Here is a 24,097-nt window from a genome sequence, read left to right as displayed (position 1 = left end):
CGTTCTGAGCCCTCTCCTGTACTCCCTGTTCACCCACGACTGCGTGGCCACGCACGCCTCCAACTCAATCATCAAGTTTGCGGACGACACTACAGTGGTAGGCTTGATTACCAACAATGACAAGACGGCCTACAGGGAGGAGGTGAGGGCCCTCGGAGTGTGGTGTCAGGAAAATAACCTCACACTCAACGTCAACAAAACTAAGGAGATGATTGTGGACTTCAGGAAACAGCAGAGGGAACACCCCCCTATCCACATCGATGGAACAGTAGTGGAGAGGGTAGCAAGTTTTAAGTTCCTCGGCATACACATCACAGACAAACTGAATTGGTCCACTCACACAGACAGCATCGTGAAGAAGGTGCAGCAGCACCTCTTCAACCTCAGGAGGCTGAAGAAATTCGGCTTGTCACCAAAAGCACTCACAAACTTCTACAGATGCACAATCGAGAGCATCCTGGCGGGCTGTATCACCGCCTGCACGGCAACTGCTCCGCCCTCAACCGTAAGGCTCTCCAGAGGGTAGTGAGGTCTGCACAACGCATCACCGGGGACAAACTACCTGCCCTCCAGGACACCTACACCACCCGATGTTACAGGAAGGCCATAAAGATCATCAAGGACATCAACCACCCGAGCCACTGCCTGTTCACCCCGCTATCATCCAGAAGGCGAGGTCAGTACAGGTGCATCAAAGCTGGGACCGAGAGACTGAAAAACAGCTTCTATCTCAAGGCCATCAGACTGTTAAACAGCCACCACTAACATTGAGTGGCTGCTGCCAACACACTGACACTGACTCAACTCCAGCCACTTTAATAATGGGAATTGATGGGAAATGATGTAAATATATCACTAGCCACTTTAAACAATGCTACCTTATATAATGTTACTTACCCTACATTATTCATCTCATATGCATACGTATATACTGTACTCTATATCATCGACTGCATCCTTATGTAATACATGTATCACTAGCCACTTTAACTATGCCACTTTGTTTACATACTCATCTCATATGTATATACTGTACTCGATACCCTCTACTGTATGCTGCTCTGTACCATCACTCATTCATATATCCTTATGTACATATTCTTTATCCCCTTACACTGTGTATAAGACAGTAGTTTTGGAATTGTTAGTTAGATTACTTGTTGGTTATTACTGCATTGTCGGAACTAGAAGCACAAGCATTTCGCTACACTCGCATTAACATCTGCTAACCATGTGTATGTGACAAATACAATTTGATTTGATTTGATATAGTTAGTATGCCAAAAGTTCCCAAACTAAATTCGCTAAAATATGAAGTATAGACGCAGAGGACACTATTTCCGTAATTTGTGGCCCATAATGCAATTCAGGAAATGTGTATAGCTTCACATCGTTTCCAGATTTAAAAAATATTCCAGAAATATGCAGTAGAAGTACCACGAGAGCAGATACAAATTCATTGCTTTAACTAATTATGACAAAGGTTAAGAAAATGTTGAGCAATAAAATGACTTAAAATAAGTTACCCAACACGTCCTATTGGCTGATAATTTGTTAGCCATGCTGTTCTTACGAACTACATAGCGTATCATTACAGCAATATGCACTGATATGTTGTTAGCTAGCTACCTAACGTTAGTTGGCTACTTACATCAAACTTGCCAGTATATTAACTATAGGCTAACTAACTAACTACCCAACGTTTATTGACTTGATTATTCCTGTCATTCTTATCTGGTATAGTCGTTGTGTGTTCTCAACGGACATTCGGGTGCTTTCGTAAATTCTCTCTGGCTATCTACTACGATTTCAGAGGACTCTCCTCTGAGTGTACCAGAGCGCAGAATAATGAATTTACGAGCATTCAACACCCGTTGAATATAGCCGGTGTCAAAAAAAAAGCGTAATTAAGTGTTGCCAAGAGCAGTTAGTCACCAACGCTCTGGATAACATGAAAACTGCCTAACCAGCTCTGCTAGGGCGAGTAAAATGGTCAGAGTGGTCTCATTTGTGTCTGTAAGTAGCTAGCAAGCTAGCCAACGTTAGCTTGGGTGCCTGGCTGCCGTTGTAAGGTCAGAACGCTCAAATCAACCCTACTCCTCGGCCCGAGCGTCCAGTGTGCGCTCCGAGAGCGAAACACTTTGAATATACAAACGAACAATCTGACAATGCTCTGAATTTACGAGCGCACTCTGGCACTCCAGATTGAATTTAAGAACACACCCAAAGTCGTAAAATGTCTAACTAGAAATTTGTTATGCTAAATATCTAACAAGAGGTTGCATAGCAAAAGCATCAACTTCCAGTAGACACACGAAGAGCTAGTACGCTCAACTGAAAGCATACACACCTGTTGTCCCAGGTATAAATCAGTCCCTGATTAGAGGATAACAATTCAAAAATAACGTGGAACTGGCTTCGAGGTCCAGACTTGAGTTTGAAGGGGCTAGGGGTTGATTTGGGTTTGCAGCGGCTATTTACTTCCCTGGATGCCAGGAAGTGTCCTCTACGGAGAACGATATGCCTGACCCTCAAGCAACTTGCTGGACCTTGGATAAACTAATCCAGTCGCCATAGTGGTCTTTACTTTCCCGATCCCTCATCAAAGGCATCACTATGCCGCCAACTGCATGAGCTCTGGATTGCCGTAACGACCTTCCAGTGGTCACCGGGGGCAACAATCGCTCTGTTGTGGAAAAACCGTTGCTCTCGGCAGAGCTGCCAAATCCAGCTCAGTGATTGTTTAATAATAGTAGTTGGTATAGAGGCTCACGTAGCCAGTAAACTAACGATTAATTGTTTTAAGTGACCGGGATTGGCTGGAGCACTGGGCCAGTTGGTGAACTGGAGATGACCTTTGGTATTGACCATTTGTAAACTGTGAAACAAACTAAACTAACCTACTGGGCTACAACTCTGTAATGCTAAGTTTTCCGATCTGTAAAGCTTGTAAAACCAATTCAGTTATAATCCATCTGAGATATTAACTATTTGGCGGTGTGACAGTCTCCAGCTGTAAACCACATTATTATCCAATTCATTATATGACGCCGACAGCGGGGTGTCAATCCACATCGTTAGTCAATAAATAGCTCAATCACACGTAACGAGACAGATGATACACTGAAAGAGGCCCCATGTGGCAGATACAGTACACACCACTGACTAGGGATGGGCATTTCAAATCATTTCACTATTCAAATAATATATCATGACATGTTTTCGGATATCCGGAGAGTCGAAATACATGAATATAAAAACTTAGGCTTAAACTTGGGAACTGGCATGCTGCCCAGCATGCGCAAATTGGGTGGGGCTTGCTTGCAACTCAATGGCCAACAATAACAACAAACATGAGAAATCCGTGTAGACTATGATATGTCTTTTTATGGGGGCGCACATCATAATTACAGTTTAATTGAATTAAGAATTCCAAATGTCATGGTAGATCCTTGTGTGTAGCAATGTCAAAGATAATTACATTTAGACAAAGCCTTTTCATTGTTAATATAGGCCTATGATTTATTTTTCTTTGAAAATGAATACTGCAAATATTTCAATATTAACATGTGTTCGGATATTCAAAAAACCGTGCCCATCCCTACCACAGACTGATACATATAAGCCTGGTCCCAGATTTGTGCTGTAGGACCCCTCATGTCATAACATGACAATGACCACAGCGTCTAACAGATTTAGGAACAGGCTAGTCACATACTAAATAAATATTGTAGCTATACTGTGTATCAGCTCATTGTCTTGCACGGCATCCATCAGCAGTGTGGGGGACCATAACATAATCAACATTATAAACTGGGTGGTTCAAGCCCTGAATGCGGATTGGTTGACAGCTGTGGTAAATCAGACCGTATACCACAGGTATTACAAAACATTTATTGTTATTGCTCTAATTACGTTAACCAATTTATAATAGCAATAAGGTACCTTGAGGGTTTGTGGTATACGGCCAATATACCACTGCGAAGGACTGTATCCAGCCACTCTGCGTTGCAAGTAAGAACAGCCCTTCGCAGTAGTGTTTTGGCCATATACCACACCCCCCCGTGCCTTATTGCTTAAGTAACCACGGCTACAGAATGAGGCACGGCATCCATCAGCAGTGCGGGGGACCATAACATGCAGTGCATTCAGGAAATATTCAGACACCAGACTTTTTGAAAATTGGAATAACGCTGTAACCTAACAAAATGTGGAAGTCAAGGGGTCTGAATACTTTCCAAATTTACTGTAACTCGACAGTAACCACGGTGACAGAATGAGGCATACCTCTTGCATGTGTGGCAGGTGAGGAGGAGGTCCTTAGGGGCGTCCCCGCGGCCCTGGTCCCTCACACACAGTGGGCATGGCAGGGCGGGGGCGGGCTCCTCTGGTTGCCCGTGGCAACCCTCGCACAGTGTGATATTGTGGGCCCACTGGCCCGCCTGCCTGACCCCACACAAAGAACACACCCGACAATTCTGGAGAGAGAGGGTAGGACAGAGACATGACACGTTAGTTACACTCTACATATGGCTTCATTGTATTACAGAACAATTCAATATTTAGATTTCCATGGTCAACAACCAAAAGTTTAGAGTGACAAAACTACAACATGCGAAAATACATTTGAAAAAAACATTTCAACAACACCCAAAGGCTACAGAATGCTTAGCTACATGGCAGCAGATTGACCACACATAACATAGAAAGTAGTGTGTTTATTTCTGCCAACCTCCAAACTTTTGCCAACTGACCTCACATTGTTATGAAGCATGAAACTGTTCTATTAGAGTGTTGGTTGAAAATGTCCAAAAAGAGGATTAAACTGGTTGCCATTTATAATTTGTAATGTCAGTCATTAAAACTGATTTTTTTTAAAAACATCTTTATGACAGCCATTTCAAACACGTGATCACTGTATATTGGATTACGCAATGATAATAATGAACATACATTTCCCCAACTTCCTTTGCAATGAGCCTATGGACCAGCCAGCTGGAAATTACATTACACCTTCAAAAGTACCACTTCAGGCTCATTGATTAGCGTTCGAAAGGATCAGCGGAATTCTGAGATTTCAGGGGTGAGGAGGAACAAGCTCATTCTAAAGCTTCTCTGCACAACCCCCAAACCTACCACACACACCCTTCCCTTCTAAAGTCCACTGGCCTATTAGTGACAAACCACCCCTATGGCTTGGCTCCAGTGGCCAGCTCATGTCCAACAGCGGGGGGGAGAGAAATTGGTGAATACTATCGCTGTTGGTCAGGCCCTGCCTGTGGGCCAGGGGAAGAAAGGAAGGAGGTAGAGATAGTCACCAAATGTCTATTTTGGAGAAAATTAGTGCCTGACTGGGATTCTGGAGGAGATGGGGATAAGATGAGGGAGAGGAGTTGTGTGTTGTGTGTGTGTGTGTGTGTGTGTGTGTGTGTGTGTGTGTGTGTGTGTGTGTGTGTTCGCAGGCCTCGGATAGCTACATTTGTCTTGGCAGTACAGTGTGCTGTAACCATGAGACAGACAGGGATTAATAACAGACAGAGGCAGAGAAAAAGAGAGAGACGGAGAGAGAAAGAGGTAGATGATGAGAGGGGTCTCTCTATTAGAGGTCGACCGATTAAATCGGAATGGCCGATTAATTAGGGCCGATTTCAAGTTCATAACAATCGGAAATCGGTATAAAAAATAATAATAATAATCCTTTATTTAACTTGGCAAGTCAGTTAGGAACACATTCTTATTTTCAATGACGGTCTAGGAACGGTGGCAGAATAACTGCCTTGTTCAGGGGCAGAATGACAGATTTTCACCCTGTCAGCTCAGGGGATCCAATCTTGCACCCATACAGTTAACTAGTCCAACGCTCTAACCATTGCACTCCACGAGGAGCCTGCCTGTTACGCGAATGCAGTAGAAGCCAAGGTAAATTGCTAGCTAGCATTAAACTTATCTTATAAAAAACAATCAATCATAATCACTAGTTATAACTACTAATCCAGTTTAACAGGCAATATTAACTAGGTGAAATTGTGTCATTTCAGGGTATATGCAACAGTTTGGGCTAACTGGCGCATTGCCAACTAATTTGCCAAAATTGTACGTAATTATGACATAACATTGAAGGTTGTGCAATGTAACAATAATATTTAGACTTAGGGATGCCACCCGTTAGATAAAATACCAGAACGGTTCCGTATTTCACTTAAATAATAAACGTTTTGTTTCTGAAATGATAGTTTCCGGATTCGACCATATTAATGAACAAAGGCTCGTATTTCTGTGTATTATTATGTTACAATTAAGTCTGATTTGGTAGAGCAGTCTGACTGAGCAGCAGCAGGCCCGTAATCATTCATTCAAACAGCACTTTCATGCGTTTTGCCAGCAGCTCTTCGCAAGCACATGACTTCAAGTTGTTTATGACTTCAAGCCTATCAGCCTATTGGCTGGTGTAACCAATGTGAAATGGCTAGCTAGTTAGCTGGGTGTGCGCTAATAACGTTTCCAACGCCACACGCTTTTAGATTTGGAGTAGTTATTCCCCTTGCGCTGCAAGGGCCGCGGCTTTTGTGGAGCGATGGGTAAACGCTGCTTCGAGTGTGGCTGTTGTCGATGTGTTCCTCGTTCAAGCCCAGGTAGGGGCGAGGAGAGGGACGGAAGCTATACTGTTACACTGGCAATACTATAGTGGCTATAAGAACATCCAATAGTCAAAGGTATATGAAATACAAATGGTATAGAGAAATAGTCCTATAAATACCATATTAACTAAAACCTAAAACCTCTTACCTTGTAATATTGAAGTCTCATGGAACCACCAACTTTCATATGTTCTCATGTTCTGAGCAAGGAACTTAAACGTTAGCTTTTTATACATGGCACATATTTTACATGGCACACATTTTTACATGGCACATATTGCATATTGGCACATAATACTTTATTCTCCAACACCTTGTTTTTGCATTATTTAAACCAAATTGAACATGTTTCATTATTTACTTGAGGCTAAATTGATTTTATTGATGTATTATATTAAGTTAAAAATAAGTGTTCATTCGGTATTGTTGTAATTGTCATTATTACAAATAAATAAATAAAAATTGTCCGATTAATCAGTTTCGGCTTTTTTGGTCCTCCAATAATCGGTATCGGTGTTGAAAAATCATAATCGGTCGACCTCTAATCTCTATCCATCCTCTGCCATTCTCTTCATCCCTCCATTGTTTCACCCTTCCTTTCCACTCCCAGTCGATCCCTCCGTTTTGCAACACTCTTACTCATCCCTCCCTCTGTCCCCCAACCTTCACCCCTCAATTTATCCTCACCTCGTCATGTCACTCCTTCATCCCCTATCACCGTCTCTTCTCACCCCTGTGCGTATGGGTGCTGGCAGGGTGAAGGGGCGGATGTGAAATGGATTAGCTCAGATCACAACTCAATCTCCTGCCTCCACAGACAGTGAGACTTGTAAATTCACCCCAGTGCGGATGTCAATGAGAATGGTGGGTTTCAATTGGCAGTATCTTATAAGGGTCCAGATGACCATGGATGTCTATGGACCTAAGGCAATGCCTTTACAGTGAAATGAGGCAGCATTTTTCCAATCAAATTTTAAAGGGAAAATCCACGCAATTTTTTCATTAGCCCACTGCTAATACAGTCCCAAAATGTTTTGCATCATCATGATGTGGCCGGTGATACTTTGCTTCTTGAAAATCGAATAACTTGAAACCGTGACTGCTGACATGCAAAGCATTTTGGGACTGTGTCAACAGTGGACTAATAAAAATATATATAAATGCCAAGAGTGTCATCAAGGCAAAGGGTGGCTACTTTGAAGAATCTCAAATATATTTTGATTTGTTTAACACGTTATTTCATAGTTGTGATGTCTTCACTATTATTCTACAATGTAGAAAATAGTCAAAATAAAGAAAAACCCTGGAATGAGTAGGTGTTCAAACTTTTGACTGGTACTGTATATATTTTTTGGACAATTGTTTATCTTGAATGGATTTTCCCTTTAAAATGGCGCAACATGATGAATCTCTGCTCCAATAAAATGTGGAAACAAAACAGCAGCATTGCGGGTCCTGGGAAGACATTTTAGACTTCACCCCTTTGTACCACACAGTAACTAAGTAAAATGGGTGAATGAAAACAAACATTTTGGTTTGAAAGATAAAAGATTGAAACAAAGAAATCCTCACAAGTCCCGAGTCTTCCAGAATGCAATAAGAAATACTGTTCCCCTTTACAGTACGGTATAAAGGTTGGGGGTCATCTCAGCTTATGGCACTCTACGCTTATGTATCAACAGTTTTTTCCTCCCTCCATTTTAGCAACCACACTAAGCCCAGAATCTCCCTTTTATGACTTAATACAGAGCTCAATAGCAGAGATGAAAGCTTGGGTGCTTGCGTGCCCCCACTGCAACCCACAGCAAAGCCGGGGGAAACAAACTTTACTGCCCATGTTTGAGGTTTGTATCTCCCCCCACCTCCTGCGGCACAAAAAGCCACTACAAAAAGACACTAAAAGCCCCAAAAGCTATTTTCAACTGCTGGATAAAAACAGCTGGGAGACTCTTAGGGGACAGTGGAGGGATGGAGAGAGACGGAAAAAGAGAGAGAGGTGCAAGAATGAGAGGAATGGGGGTACGGTAAAACAGACGGAAGAGTCTTAGGAGGCAACTGAGAGACGGAGAGAGAGGGGGAAAATAACAAGAGTGAGAGACAGAGGGAGGAACAGAAAAGTGAGAGGCCAGGGTAAGGGTGAAACGGTGCAGGGAGACTTGCTTCAAAAAGACAAGAGCTTCACACACGTTCCTTCAGAGCATTTCCCCCGTGGGGTAAATTGACAGCACTTTATACCTCATGCATACTCTCCTGTCTCGGCCCGAGGGTATTCCCTGTGTTGTATAAAGTGTTTGGAGTGTTTCTTACCTTGCACCGCCAGCCGTTGGTGGGGATGGATTTCATGGTAGGCTGGAGACAAAAGGTGTGATAGCCTTTATCGCACATGTCACAGACCAGCATCTTGCTGTCCTCCCCCGGGTTCCTGCAACACACACACATACACAAGGGAGAAATATTACACACACACAATAATATACGACACACACAAAATTACACACCCAATATAACACACACATAACCTAGACTAGAGAGAAAAACGGCAAGGGAGTACTGTAGTATGGACAGCACTAGGGTTTATGTTTCCCAACCGCAAAGACAGACACCCTAACCATTTTCAACTGTCACTTTGGTTTTTATCTGTGTGGTTCAGGAGAGGGATCATTAAGTCTGGTCCTCCAGGGTCTCAGTGTCTATAGGTTCTTTATCGCTGACTGAGTCAGAGTTTAGGAATAAGACCAACTACATTAATTTATCAATAGAGTACAAGGAATAAAAGAAAGCCAGCCAGACAGTTGAGAATTCAAATTTGGTTTGTCAGTGGGGGGTAAAAAACCCTGATTTTGTTCAATGCAATACATTTTATAACACACAAATGATCTCACACACCACGTTGTGAACATGACGTCTTTTTCCATTACCTGGGACACATAAGTTGTTACAGGAATGAGAAAAGAACACGTTTCCTTCATAGAATCCAATTCCCTGAACGTCAAGATTCTAAATTAGTCGAGCCAATCAAACGCACCATTAAACGGCACCAGCCATAGAAAACCGTCCCTCCGTGGCAGATTTTGGATGCATGAATGTTGTTCAAAGAATAAATCAAGAGACCTAAATGTAAGATTTATGTGGTGTGTGTGTGTGTGTGTGTGTGTGTGTGTGTGTGTGTGTGTGTGTGTGTGTGGTTATGGTATTAGTGAAGAGGCTAGAGACCAGAAATCTATCAAATCCCAGTAGCCTGTATTTCAGATGACAAGAATCAAACCTGAATGAGAACGTCATCTGATATTTACAGCTGTGCAGTGGAGTCACGCACACACACACACACACACACACGTCCCTATATCACTCTGAGTGCTGCTGCTGCCTAACCAACACACCCTGGCCCACATCCCTCTCCCCCCACCAATTCCCCAGCTCCCCATCTGTTATTAAAACGGCACTATATTTTCACTTGAGCTTTTCCAACTCTCTCCCTTGTAAGCTTATCTCAGCTCAACACCATGGTGCAGGCTTTACAGTAGGCGTCTTATCCCTACATACAGGTTTTACAGTAGGCCTCTTATCCCTACATACAGGTTTTACAGTAGGCCTCTTATCCCTACATACAGGCTTTACAGTAGGCCTCTTATCCCTACATACAGGCTTTACAGTAGGCCTCTTATCCCTACATACAGGTTTTACAGTAGGCCTCTTATCCCTACATACAGGTTTTACAGTAGGCCTCTTATCCCTACATACAGGCGTTACAGTAGGCCTCTTATCCCTACATACAGGCTTTACAGTAGGCCTCTTATCCCTACATACAGGCTTTACAGTAGGCCTCTTATCCCTACATACAGGCTTTACAGTAGGCCTCTTATTCCTACATACAGGCTTTACAGTAGGCCTCTTATCCCTACATACAGGCTTTACAGTAGGCCTCTTATCCCTACATACAGGCTTTACAGTAGGCCTCTTATCCCTACATACAGGCTTTACAGTAGGCCTCTTATCCCTACATACAGGCTTTACAGTAGGCCTCTTATCCCTACATACAGGCTTTACAGTAGGCCTCTTATCCCTACATACAGGCTTTACAGTAGGCCTCTTATCCCTACATACAGGCTTTACAGTAGGCCTCTTATCCCTACATACAGGCTTTTACAGTAGGCCTCTTATCCCTACATACAGGCTTTACAGTAGGCCTCTTATCCCTACATACACAATCTCAAATGCCCACAATCTCAAATGCGATCTCCCTCAAAAATGTTCTATTTAAACTTTATTTAACTAGGCAAGTCAGTTAAGAACAAATTCTTATTTACAATGACGGCCTACTCTGGCCAAACCCGGACGACGCTGGACCAATTGTGCACTGCCCTATGGGACTCCCAATCACGGCCGGTTGTCATGCAGCCTGGAACCGAACCAGGGTCTGTAGTGACACCTCTAGCACTGAGATGCAGTGCCTTAGACCGCTGCGCCACTCGGGAGCCCAACATAAAGAGCTTCCGTTACATTCTGCCCATGATTGGAGTGCACTCTCTATTGCACTCCACACTGCCCTTTCCCATGACTGCATGGCCAGGCACAACTCCAACACCATCATTAAGTTTGCCGATGAGTGGTAGGTATGATTACCGACAACAAGACAGCCTATAGGGAGGAGGTCAGAGACCTGGCCATGTGGTGCCAGAACAGCAACCTCTCCCTCAACGTGATCAAGACAGAAGGAGATGATTGTAGACAGGAAAAAGAGGACGAAGCATGCCCCCATTATCATCAACGGGGCTGCAGTGGAGCAGATTGAGAGCTTCAAGTTCCTTGGTATAAGCACACCAAGACAGTCATGAAGAGGGCACGACAAAATCTATTCCCCCCTCAGAAAACTGAAAAGATTTGGCATGGGTCCTCAGATCCTCAAAAGTTTCTACAGCTGCACCATCGAGAGCATCCCCTGACTGGTTGAATCACTGCCTGGTATGGCAACTGCTTGGCCTCCGACCGCAAGGCACAACAGAGGGTAGTGCGTACGGCTCAGTACATCAATGGGGCCAAGCTTCCTGCCATCCAGGACCTCTATACCAGGCGGTGTCAGAGGAAGGCCCTAAAAATGGTCAAAGACTCCAGCCACTCTAGTCATAGACTGTCTCTCTGTTACCGCACGGCAAGCGGTACCAGAGCGCCAAGTCTTGGTCCAAGAGGCTTCTAAACAGCTTCTACCCCCAAGCCATAAGCCATAAGCCAACATCATATCAAATGGCTACCCAGACTATTTGTATCCACCCCTTCCATTTTACCACCGCTGCTACTCTGTTGTTATCATCTATGCATCGTCACTTTAATAACTATCTACATGTACATATTACCTCAACTAACCGGTGCCCCGCACATTGACTGTACCAGTAGACCCCCAGTATCGAGTCTCGCTATTGTTATTTTACTGCTGCTTTTGAATTACTTGTTACATTTATTTCTTATTCTTATTCGTATTTTTTATTTTACATTGCATTGTTGGTTAGGGGCTCATAATTAAGCATTTCACTGTTGTATTCGGCACATATGACTAATACAATGTGATTTGATTGACAGCCCACGACAAGCCAATGCAACAGAAATAAACCTGCATGTCCCACGCGGGATTCCAGCTCAAATCAACAACACTTCACTCCCCAGAGGCTAGCGTGCTAATCATCACGCTACCAAAAACATGGTCTTAGTAGGGGAGCTCACTTCCATGAAATGAACACGTTCAGAGTTAAGCAAACTCTACAAAAATCTTAAAAAGCTGTCCTTAAAAAGAGACACACCAGTAGTTCATGCTCTTTTGGTTTCCAATTACTTCATTTGCTGGCTTCAACTCTCCACTCCTGGAGCACTTTGACTCACCATCTCTCAGATTTAGTCATACCAGTCTTTCATCTATTCTTTACTATACTCCCCCAAAATGTGACTCCTCACAAGCATATACCACTACACACACACACACAACACACACACTACAGAGACCACACAAGCACGCACATAGCCCTACAACACACCCACTCACCCACCACAACACGCACAACACAACCCTTCCACAAAGAAAAACACTTTACATTAAAGCAGACTGCCCTGCGAAGGAATTTACTTTGCTTGGCTGGTTGTATGTGTAGGGAGCTTGGGGCTGATCAAACACAGTATGCACACAAATCTCACCAGCTCTCTTATCTTTTCTTTTAATGCTCCCATGCTCCTGCAAAATACGCTTGTTATTAATTCCACATGCAAAAAAATAACTCTTTCCCCTTTTATCTTCCTATAGACCCTTCAGAAAACTCCAACCAGATCGAAACGGACTCCTCAACACCATCTCCCAAATGGCTCAATTCTCTTTTTTCGGTTTCTTTGAAGAACAAAAAAAACAGTGGGCTGTCTATATTCAGCTGGGTGCAGGACCAGACATGTTTTCCTATTAGTTCATAGCTATCCCTGATAGAAATCACATAAGTCAGTGGAGTTTTTGCACTCGGGATGAGGATGAATGGTGAGTGAATGGTGAGTGGACTATGGCTCAGGGGAGTGACAGAGTTAGGAATGGGGTCCATTTTGTGGCTACTAGCGCAATGGTTAAAAGCGCACTCAGCTAACTAGCGCAAATGGCTACTAGGGCACACAGCCATTACCTGCAGGTCAGACAGACTTTGCACTCGGGGCACTGCCACCCGGCCCTCTTCAGGGGGGTGACACTCACGTCCAGACACGCCCCGTGGTAGTGCTGCCCGCACGAGCTGCAGAAGAGCAGGTCCTGCAGGTCTCCAGCACTGCCACACAACAAGCACTTCACCTCCTCTTTAACTGTAGGTAAGGAGGAAAATCATATTAACCCAATGAGTCCCACGGTAACCCCTTTTAAACATTGTGTGTTTGAGTTACAGACTTCTGGGTTGTACCATTGGATTTGTCCATTTCTTCTGCATCCGTCTGTGTGATTAACGTGGGCTGAGCTAGAGGTGTTTGTGAGACAAGGGCAGATCCCGAAGGGGCCCTGGTCTTTTTACAAAGACGTCTGTAGAGTCTGAATGATTTGAGTTACAACTAACTATTAAAAGCTACTCTCACGAACACACACATTACATGTTTTACTCTATGACACTCACAGGCTGCACGAGTCAGTCGAAGGGGTTCTTCTACATAGAAAATCATAGGAAATCCCAGGACATAGTGTTTATAATATTGTAAGGGGCTCATCTACATAGAAGATCATAGGAAATCCTAGGACGTAGTGTCTATAATACTGTAATAAGATCACAGTTTGTCACAAACGCCAAACTCCGCAGAGTTGTTAGTGACTAGTTGGATATTAATTTCCCAGTGAGGAAAATAAATCTGCACTTACAGCATTCAAATTACATTTACTTTTATCATGTTTTTGCTTTGGCGGACAGTTATTTATTGACATTTGTCAATAACACTCATGAATACAACTGTTTATGTCAAATTGTGTTCTACCTGTAGCCCTGGTTGTCCTGAAAGGAAAATGGTAAAACACTTCATTGTGGGGCTAAATAAAAGGTGCTGGACATGCAGATAAATAACTTCTCATTTTTGCTGGGATCTCGGGACTGATAAGAGTTTAAGGGACAGTTCATGGAGGGGACTTAATATTAAAGGGACAGTTCATGGAGGGGACTTAATATTAAAGGGACAGTTCAGGGAGGGACTATATTTAAAGGGACAACATACTCCAAAAGGAACATTTCACTGAACACATGGACTGGGACATAACTTTATGGACCATTACGTTAACATAAATGGTACACATTTTTTTCAAGAATCATCATGTGTAAAGACATTTTATTCAATGAGAAAGTAACATCACTTTGAATTTCATATACTAGCCAAAGCATAAAAAAGGGTGCTTTGGCAAGACAGAGTGAATTTCATGAAACCTGTGTGACACTGATTCTGCAGCATGTCATGGCTGCTTGTGACCAAGGGAAATATCAGATGTGAAATCAGTTAGAATTGGTTCTTCAGTAAGAATCAGAATAGATAAGAGTTGGCATAAATATTATGTCACTTATCGTAAGCCTTGTGTTGTGTCTAGTGTTGGCCTTTTGTCTACTAGACATCTATTGCGAAATCTATTTATCCTCATTCTCCCAGTGGGACAAAGGGTCTATACTCACATCTTTGTGAGGCCAGCTGGAGGTGGTCTGGGCATAGGAGAGTGTGTCGGCGCAGGTCCTGGAAAGTTCCAGCGGCGGCGGCGCAGGGGAAATGGTAGGAGCGGGAGCAGCCTTCCTCACAGCACTTGATAGATGCTCCAAGGCGCTTACAGTATGCACAGCACTGCAAAACACAGACAGAGACAGAGTCCGAGAGAGAGAGAGGGCGAGCGAGCGAGAATGAGATTAAGAAAGCTAGTTCCGATTCTTAGATGTTCCTGGTTTTCGCTCAATATTACCCAACGGGGGGGTAGGGGGGGAGTGTTTTTTTATTTGAAACTTTCTGAACATTGCAGATAGAAATAGAACAGAGCCTGACACAATTCCCTGTCAACCTGACAGAATCATATCTGTTCCAAATAATACATTTCTATCTAAACATCCTGCAGTTGTATCCTCCTGAACAGACCCCCAGTTTAGCTGTTCAGTTTTAGTCAGACACGGTCATTGGAGGCCCTATGCTTGATCTACACTTGCTACATGGAATGCTTCTAAATAAGCACAGATTTCAGTTTTGGCACTTACTAAAAGTGTTTTAAACATCAATTCACACGTGCTAACAACAATTGTCAAGTTTTGACAAATTTCAGCTCTAACCCCTCCGAGTCTAAAAATAAATGTTGCTTTTCCACATAAAATCTCTCATTAGTTTTCATCATATGCCTCGCCATTGAAATTAAGAAGCAAAATGCATATCGGATTCAAAACCCAGGTTGAAGTTGAAGCCGACCTCGGTAATGGTAGAGAAGTGCTATTATGATTTTTAAAAAGACTGCTTAAATGAAGTGCTCTGGTACAAGGCGAGCGAACCTGGCAGTAGCACCTGAATATAGACTGACATTTAAACCGCGGCCCGAGAATGAGAGCTCGTCTTTGAATAATGAAAGCCGTCAGGAGAAGGGAAAGAATGGGGCCTTGAAGTCAAAATGACTCAAGTCAGCACTTTTATGTTGCTCTCGCTCCCTTTCCCTCCCTCGTTCTAAAAACCCTTGGCCGGGGGGGCAACATGCAACAACCACCAAACACAATTTTACACCGAGCGTTGGGCAATTACCCCCCGTGCACCAGCGACTTCCTTGAGGCATTGTAAATAAGAAGTTATTCTTAACTGACTTGACTAGTTAAATAAAGGTTTAATGAAAAAAAAAAAAGAATGGGAAGGATATTCTGTGGGATGTCGTCGCAGACAGGACCAAGCCCAGCGTGGGACGTCCCAGACAAGAACGTATTACCATAGAAATAGAATGAATATAACAGACATTCCAATTCAAGTCAATGTTCCATAATTCTATTTCTATGCTCATTACACCCATCAACTCTTCAGAGACTACATAGGGAGTAATGAAAATAAAGTAACCCCTTCAAAATAATGTCACCCCTTCTCTTCAAACCATAATCCTCCGTTGCTTTGTTGAAAATAATCATTAAACACAAATGCTGTAATCCCATTAGTGTGGTTCAGGGTTCTCTTTCCTAATCCACACCAAGCAGAAATATAAATATTTCATAAAAAAGGGAGAGTTTATCTCGCCATACCGATTGTTTGAGCACACTTTTCTCCCAACAACCCCCGAAAGAGGCCTCGTTGAGGCAGAAGGATAGTGGCCAACCCAACCAAACTCTCCCTTCTATACAAAGAGCCAAAATGGCTACCGTCCAAATGGAGCAAACCTGAGAGGAATTGCAACGGATAGATATCTGGTCCAGTGCCACTGAGAATGGAACAAGGCCTTATGGGAACTGGACCAGACTGGTATCACACCATTGTGCCAACCCAAACCATACTGGTTTGGAAATGTTATTTCACATTATCCTTTTGGATAGTCAACTCAGTAGTGTGAAAAGGGTAATAGCCCCAACCTTTCAAACACAGAGCATAGAAGAACTGTGAGTTAAACTTAGAAACCTATCGATTTAACATGTAAATATCTAGCAAAATTATGAAATATCCCATTGCCTATAAAAATTCTGTAGAAGAACGCAACACACACTGCTACACATAGTTTAGCAAGAAGAACCCGGCCTGTGTTGCTTCGTCTTACCAATGAGTCAGTCAGACATGAAGTGGACCAGTCTGGTCCACTTCAACAGCAGATAAGGTGATAGCACCTTAAATGCAGGGCTACGGTGTAAGGGGCTCAAGTGTATCCTGATGTCCTAATGCCTGGGGGTTTCATGGCTCGCTGCCAAACGTTGTCACCTCACACTTGAAGGGCAGAATACCACTGGTGGGAGAGCTCTGACTGGGCAACCAACAGCCTCTGCCGAAAAACTATGCTGTTTCTATCACACACACATACAGAAGATAGGCCTACACATAATCATCCATAGGATAGGCCTACATACGATACTCATACAAAGATACTAGTGTATGGGCTGCCTCTGTCACATACACAGGCTAACACATTTTTATTTATTTAACCTTTATTTAACAAATTCTTATTTGAAATGACGGCCTACCCCGGCCCAACCCTAACGATACTGGGCCAATTGTGCGCCTCCTTACGGGACTCCCAATCACGGCCGGTTGTGATACAGCCTGGAATCAAACCAGAGTCTATATTGACGCCTTTAGCACAGAGATGCAGTGCCTTAGACCGATGTGCCACTAGGGAGCCACATACAGGGCCTTCAGAAAGTATTCACAATACCCCATCATGTCAAAATTGATTTTTATTTTTATGTTTTTAAACATTTTTACAGAATATTTATATAAAAAGCCAAAACATGCAGTCTTAACTAAAGCAAAACTGCAAAAAATGTGGCAAATCAATTCACTTTTTGTCCTGAATACAAGGTGTTGTTTGGGACAAATCCAGTACAACACATTACTGAGTACCACTCTCCATATGTTCAAGCATAGTGGTGGCTGCATCATGTTATGGGTATGCTTGTAATCGTTGAGGTCTGGGGTTGTTTTCAGGGGGAAAAAAATACCCGGAATGGAGCGAAGCACAGGCAAAATCCAAGAGGAAAACCTTGCACAGTCTGCTTTCCACCAGACACTGGGGAGATAAATTCAACTTTTAGCAAGACAATAACCTAAAACACAAGGTCAAATCTACAATGTTATACTTGAAAATGTATAGCAAGACCTGAAAATGGTTGTCTAGCAATGATCAACAACCAATTTGACAGGTATATATTTTTTTTTTTTAAGAATGAATGGGCAAATAGAAAACTTAGAAACCCAGAAACACTTAGATGTAATCACTGCCAAAGGTGCTTCTACAAAGTATTGACTCAGGGGTGTGAATATTATTTCTATATTTCATTTTCAATGATTTCTAAAAACATGTTTTCAATTCGTCATTATGGGGTATTGTATATAGATGAGTAAGAAAAAAGTATATATTTAATCCATTTTGAATTCAGGCTGTAACAACAAAATATGTAATAAGTCAAGGGCTGGGAATACTTTCTGAAGGCGCTGTACACACAGGCTCACTAATATACACAGGAGTGAGAGCTAAATTAGACTAAACTAAATTAGGCCGATTTAGGATGCAAATGCGATCAGACGAACCTGATATGGAGGTGATGATAGCTTGTGTGTGTGGGTAGTGTGTGCGTCAGCTGTGTGTGTGAATGTGTATGACTTTCAGAGCTGGGTAAGTTGTATGCCAGGCTGTCGGTGCATCCGAGTGTACATGTGCGAATAAAAGTGTGTGGTGTGTCACAGTGTGTGTTAACCTTCAGAGTTGCAGTCTCCTGAGCACCCTGACCTTTTCTGCTTTACACCCCAATGAGCCTCACTGTAGTGCCAGGGACAACCTTTAACAGGGCCCCATCTAGAGCTCACACACACACACACACACACACACACACACACACACACACACACACAAAACTGCCCTCAGACAACCAACCAGCAATAGGTTTTTCAAATACACACACACACCTTCTCTCTCTCGGGCTGGGCGAAATGGCCAAAATATCAGAATATTTGGTGTTATTTTATGTTTTTTTAATAATAAAAATTCTAAATCCTGCTTTATGAGTAGTTCATGAACCTATGGCGGCAACACAAATAAGTGATTTCAATATAAGGCTTTCTCCATTCGGATTATTTTGACATGATGGTGCAGACAGGTCACCCTGTTTCTAGCTCCTTATAAGGATTTCGCTGCACCTGCAATAACATCTGTACAACCATGTACATGATCAATAAACCTTGATTTGATACTGTTCAATCACACTTCAAACTAAAATTCTTTTCATAAATATCATTGCACAAACATTCTTATCTAGGCCTACACCAGCACTGGTACCAGGCTGTATTAGCTAGCTACATGTGCGCTAACTCTTAATACATGAAGCAAGCTAGATAGCCAGCTAACTAGCAATTGGCGGTTAACTAGCAATTGGCGGTTAACAACACATTTTAACCGGAACTTGCTATGAAAAGATAAACTAGCGGAGAGTAGTTAGCAGACGGTAAGAAACACAAACTAATATTGTAGTTCTAGAACGATTGTAGAAAGCAGCATCGTTGTCAACAACATCTTTCTGCATTTATCTGACCATGCAGACTGCAGAGTGAACGGCAAGAAAGTGCTTGTCAAATCAAATCTAATTGTATTTGTCGCCGAAATGTGAAATGCTTACTTACAACCCCCTAAGCGACAATACTTGAAAAGAAAAATAAGTGTTAACTTTTTACTAAAATAAACTCATTTGAATAGCGGTTCAGGAGTCTTATGGCTTGGGGGTAGAAGCTGTTTAGAATACTTTTGGACCAAGACTTGGCACTCCAGTACCGCTCCGTCTCCTGAGGGGGAATAGGCGTTGTCGTGCCTAAAATGGACATTACACTCTCTGGAGTTGCATATCACGTTTAACAAACCAAATATTGCAATACCACATTTACATTTAAGTCATTTAGCAGACGCTCTTATCCAGAGCGACTTACAAATTGGTGCATTCACCTTATGACCTCCAGTGGAACAGTAGTGCATCTAAATCTTTTCAGGGGGAGGGGGGGGTGAGAGGGATTACTTTATCCTATCCTAGGTATTCCTTAAAGAGGTGGGGTTTCAGGTGTCTCCGGAAGGTGGTGATTGACTCCGCTGTCCTGGCGTCGTGAGGGAGTTTGTTCCACCATTGGGGGGCCAGAGCAGCAATACCGTTATAGAAGGTAAAGTTAAAAACCCAAATCGGTCCATGCATCAATACCAGTATAAAGTAAAATATGGTATAATCGCCCTGTCCTAGCTCAATCCCAAAAACACACCACCAAATAAGTCATCATAGTTGGGCAAGTCCAACATTTCCACTTCCTCAATGAAGTCATCGTATTAGTTCAGAGTTTTATTTAGCCTCAACCAATATCAAGGCAGAAAATTACAAGCTAGAATAGTCAATTATCTATAATGTGGCCTCCCCTGCACCCTCACATTACATTGTGTTAAGCCAGGTGAGGTCACCGCCTGTATGGGGGAGGAACAAAAGGGCTATCTCAGGCATATTGGGCAGGGCTAGGGGCTCTACAGGGAAATAAGACAATCACTAAACAAAACAGCAAATAGACAAGGCATATTGACATTAGGAAGAGGCATGTGTAGCCGAGTGATTATCGGGTCCAGAGAGTAGCAATAGATGAGTCAGGGATCCAATTCAGTAGTCGCTACTATGCTAGAAGGAGACACGGCGATTCAGACAGCTAGCGGGCCGGGGATAGCAGATGGGCCTCAGGGGGTGTCGCAACGTTAGAGCCTGTTGAAACCACCTTGGATGGTTACGTCGGCAGACCAGTCATGACGGATCGGCAGGGGATGTCGCAACGTTAGAGCCTGTTTAAACCACCTCGGATGGTTACGTCGGCAGACCAGTCATGACGGATCGGCAGGGGATGTTGCAACGTTAGAGCCTATTGAAACCACCTCGGATGGTTACATCGGCAGACCAGTCATGACGGATCGGCAGGGGATGTCGCAACGTTAGAGCCTGTTGAAACCACTTCGGATGGTTACGTCGGCAGACCAGTCATGACGGATCGGCAGGGGATGTCGCAACGTTAGAGCCTGTTGAAACCACCTCGGATGGTTACGTCGGCAGACCAGTCATGACGGATCGGCAGGGGATGTCGCAACGTTAGAGCCTATTGAAACCACCTCGGATGGTTACGTCGGCAGACCAGTCATGACGGATCGGCAGGGGATGTCGCAACGTTAGAGCCTGTTGAAACCACCTCGGATAGTTACATCGGCAGACCAGTCATGACGGTTCGGCAGGGGATGTCGCAACGTTAGAGCCTGTTGAAACCACCTCGGATGGTTACGTCGGCAGACCAGTCATGACGGATCGGCAGGGTTCCGTGTCGGCAGTAAAGGGTCCAGGCCAATTGGCGAAAGAGATATTGTAGCCCAAGAATTGGCTGATAGACCTCTTCGGCTAGCCGAGAGATGGGCCTAGCTCAAAGCTAGCTCCAGGCTAACTGGTGCTTGCTTCGGGACAGAGACGTTAGCCAGGAGTAGCCACTCGGATCGAAGCTAGCTAGCTGCGATGATCCGGTGTTAAGGTTTAGAGCTTGCGGTAGGAATACGGAAATGTGGTAGAGAAAAAGCAGTCCGATATGCTCTGGGTAGATATCGCGCTGTGCAGACCGGCAGGAATTGACCGGGCTGAGGCTGGAGTTAACGGTGAGGACCACTAGTAGCGGCTAACTGACTATTAGCTAGTAGCTAGTTAGCTGGCAAGCTCCTGATGGGCGTTCACGGTTCTTAAGTATAAAGATAGCAGATCCGTACCCAATTGGGTGAGGCGGGTTGCAGGAGAGTATATTCAATCCATAGATTAAAAGTTATATTAAAATATATACGAAGAAAACGATAAATACACGGCACAGGACAAGACAAAAAAAACATTTGACTGCTACGCCATCTTGGATCTATGCCGGAGTGATGCTTCATGCAAATGTTTTTGATCTGTAGGTAAGTCCCAAATAGAAGGCAAACAGATTTTTTTGTCATCTGTAGCATCAGACGCCACTGACTATTCAAAACAAGCTCAATAACTCAATGCATGCTACACACTGCTATTGAATATGCAGTAACCTGTATGGCAGGCCTATTCTATCTTAATTTACCCAGTTTATCAAGAGATTTACCATTCAAATAAAATGATGACCATTATGTTGTTATACAGTTAGCTTGGTAAAAGCAAAGTGAATTATTGTTTGATTAAAACATATGCATACATGGCTGTCTCTGGTAAAAAATAAAAAATATGTTTTACATTTTCAAATTGAATGATGTTGACCTATAATAAAATCTGGAACCCCCCGAATGTACACAAATACTGAGCTCGCAAAGAAACCCACTGCTGATCACTTGTAGAGATAGATAGATAGATAGATAGATAGATAGATAGATAGATAGATAGATAGATAGATAGATAGATAGATAGATAGATAGATAGATAGATAGATAGATAGATAGATAGATAGATAGATAGATAGATAGATAGATAGATAGATAGATAGATAGATAGATAGAGATCAGGGGCATGTCCACTCGTGCACACACACACGGTTGAAGCCTAACACCCACACCCCCAATGGATTGTCTGTTACATCTCACCTCTGTGCTCCCTGAGTCTATGGCTTTGTCCACGTAGAGCAGTGAATCCTGGGCCTCGCCGCGGCACACCCCCTCGGACCAGGCGGCACAGTGCAGATGGGCACAGCACTGGCCTGTGGGGTCAAACAGGGACTGGACATTGATGTCGTCGGGGAGGCCGATCTGACCCAGCTCGTCCCAGAACTTAGGGGCCAGTTCCTCACTGAAGGGGTCCGTGCTGCCGGGTGCCGAGGAGGAGTGGAGACCACTGTCCGGAGAGCTGACCCTGGGGAGGGGGGGTGACAGGTCACGTTCAAGATCAAGTTTATTTTTCACCCACATAGCAGTCAAACCGAAATGTAACAGCATAAATGTATGAAAAGGACAGACAAAGGACCTACACTAAAACTACTAAACATCAGGTATGGCACCAAAGAACTAAACTGGCTAATAGAAAAAGAACCACGAGAGAGCCTTGTATCCAATTTATGGGGATAGCTTTGTGGCAGTCCATAGTAGGGTTTAAAACCCTGGTAACCGGGATCGTCCCATGACAATTCCCGATTTCTTTTAAATTAATATTTCCCCCAATGTCATGCAGCAACAAATTTAAATATTAGCTATTTTATTTTTGCCAACCAGGTCGACGCATGCAAACCCTTAGCCTAGCGTATTTACGTCACACAAAGTCGCCATAAATTCAAAGCACACACATAATTGACACTAACAGACCGCACACAAGACCCAAATGCAGTTTAGAGTTCTCATCAGGACTGAACATTCGATCCCAGTCTGACCCAAGCCATGTGAGCTGAAGGCCGAGCCCAGGCCTGATCCGACATCACAGAAATGAAATGAGTCCTAACCCCAAAAAAAGACAGATTTCTAGAAAACAGTAGGCTACATTGATTTCACTCAACATTTCACTTTACTGTGGCAATTGTGATCGGATCAACGCAATATTAGCAACTTTCAATGCAAAATACTGAAACAAAAGGAAATATGCAAGAGATTTTGTTTAAGGCAGAACGCATCATAGTAGGAATCTATTGCACACGACTCAGCTCATACAATACACAGACCTGTGTGACATAACCAATCAGAGCTGCAGCAGGCCAATATGCAAACACACCATTGCTATATACATATGTGCCATTTACTTTGAACTGGACTGTGGTCGTGAGAGGATGCACTTGTTTTGAGATAAAAGTAAGAGCTGCATGTAGCCACGTGTGCACATTTTGTTCATATCCTTTGCTAGTTAATACGTTTTTAGCCCAGTTATAGATACTTTGTAGTCAGCAATAGGGGGAGTGATTGCTTCTTACAAGAACACAAAACGTGTACAATTCTAGACCTCTTTGAAAAGTGAGTCAGGTAAAGAGCTTTTGTTTGTCTTAAAGGAGCAGTGTTGTATTTTGAGACAAGTTTGAATAAAGCAAAGTAGCCAATAGGCAGAGGGTAGCATGATTTGTCTGATTCTCTATAATCATGGTATGGGAAAAATAATGCATTTTATTTTGTAAAATGGTTTCCTGCATCAAACTCAAAGATATTCAGATACCTACTTGTCTGATTAACAAATGGATAAATAGGTTAATATCAATCCTTGCATGTTTTTTTCAAAAGTCTCATGGAATGTAGGCCTACATTGAATACCACAAAATGGCTGTTACTGTAGGCTGAATGACAGAACCACTATTTTCTT

The 24,097-nt window shown here is 43.1% G+C and overlaps 1 protein-coding gene across 1 annotated transcript in view; it reads right to left on the bottom strand.

Moving 5' to 3' along the window:
* Positions 1-24,097, bottom strand: part of LOC115131040 (uncharacterized) — a 74,935-nt gene that overhangs the window by 36,532 nt on the left and 14,306 nt on the right. Inside the window, exons 3-7 of the mRNA XM_065019057.1 lie at positions 22,411-22,675; positions 14,792-14,954; positions 13,286-13,457; positions 8,946-9,060; positions 4,288-4,478 (exon numbers count right to left, since the gene is read on the bottom strand). Coding sequence (XP_064875129.1) covers positions 4,288-4,478; positions 8,946-9,060; positions 13,286-13,457; positions 14,792-14,954; positions 22,411-22,675 — 906 coding nt within the window. The remainder of the gene's footprint in view (positions 1-4,287; positions 4,479-8,945; positions 9,061-13,285; positions 13,458-14,791; positions 14,955-22,410; positions 22,676-24,097) is intronic.

This window comes from Oncorhynchus nerka, linkage group LG6 (assembly GCF_034236695.1).
Source record: "Oncorhynchus nerka isolate Pitt River linkage group LG6, Oner_Uvic_2.0, whole genome shotgun sequence".
Classification (NCBI taxonomy): Eukaryota; Metazoa; Chordata; class Actinopteri; order Salmoniformes; family Salmonidae; genus Oncorhynchus; species Oncorhynchus nerka.
The sequence above is the reverse complement of the archived record's forward strand: the minus strand, read 5'-3'. Positions and strand labels throughout refer to the sequence as shown.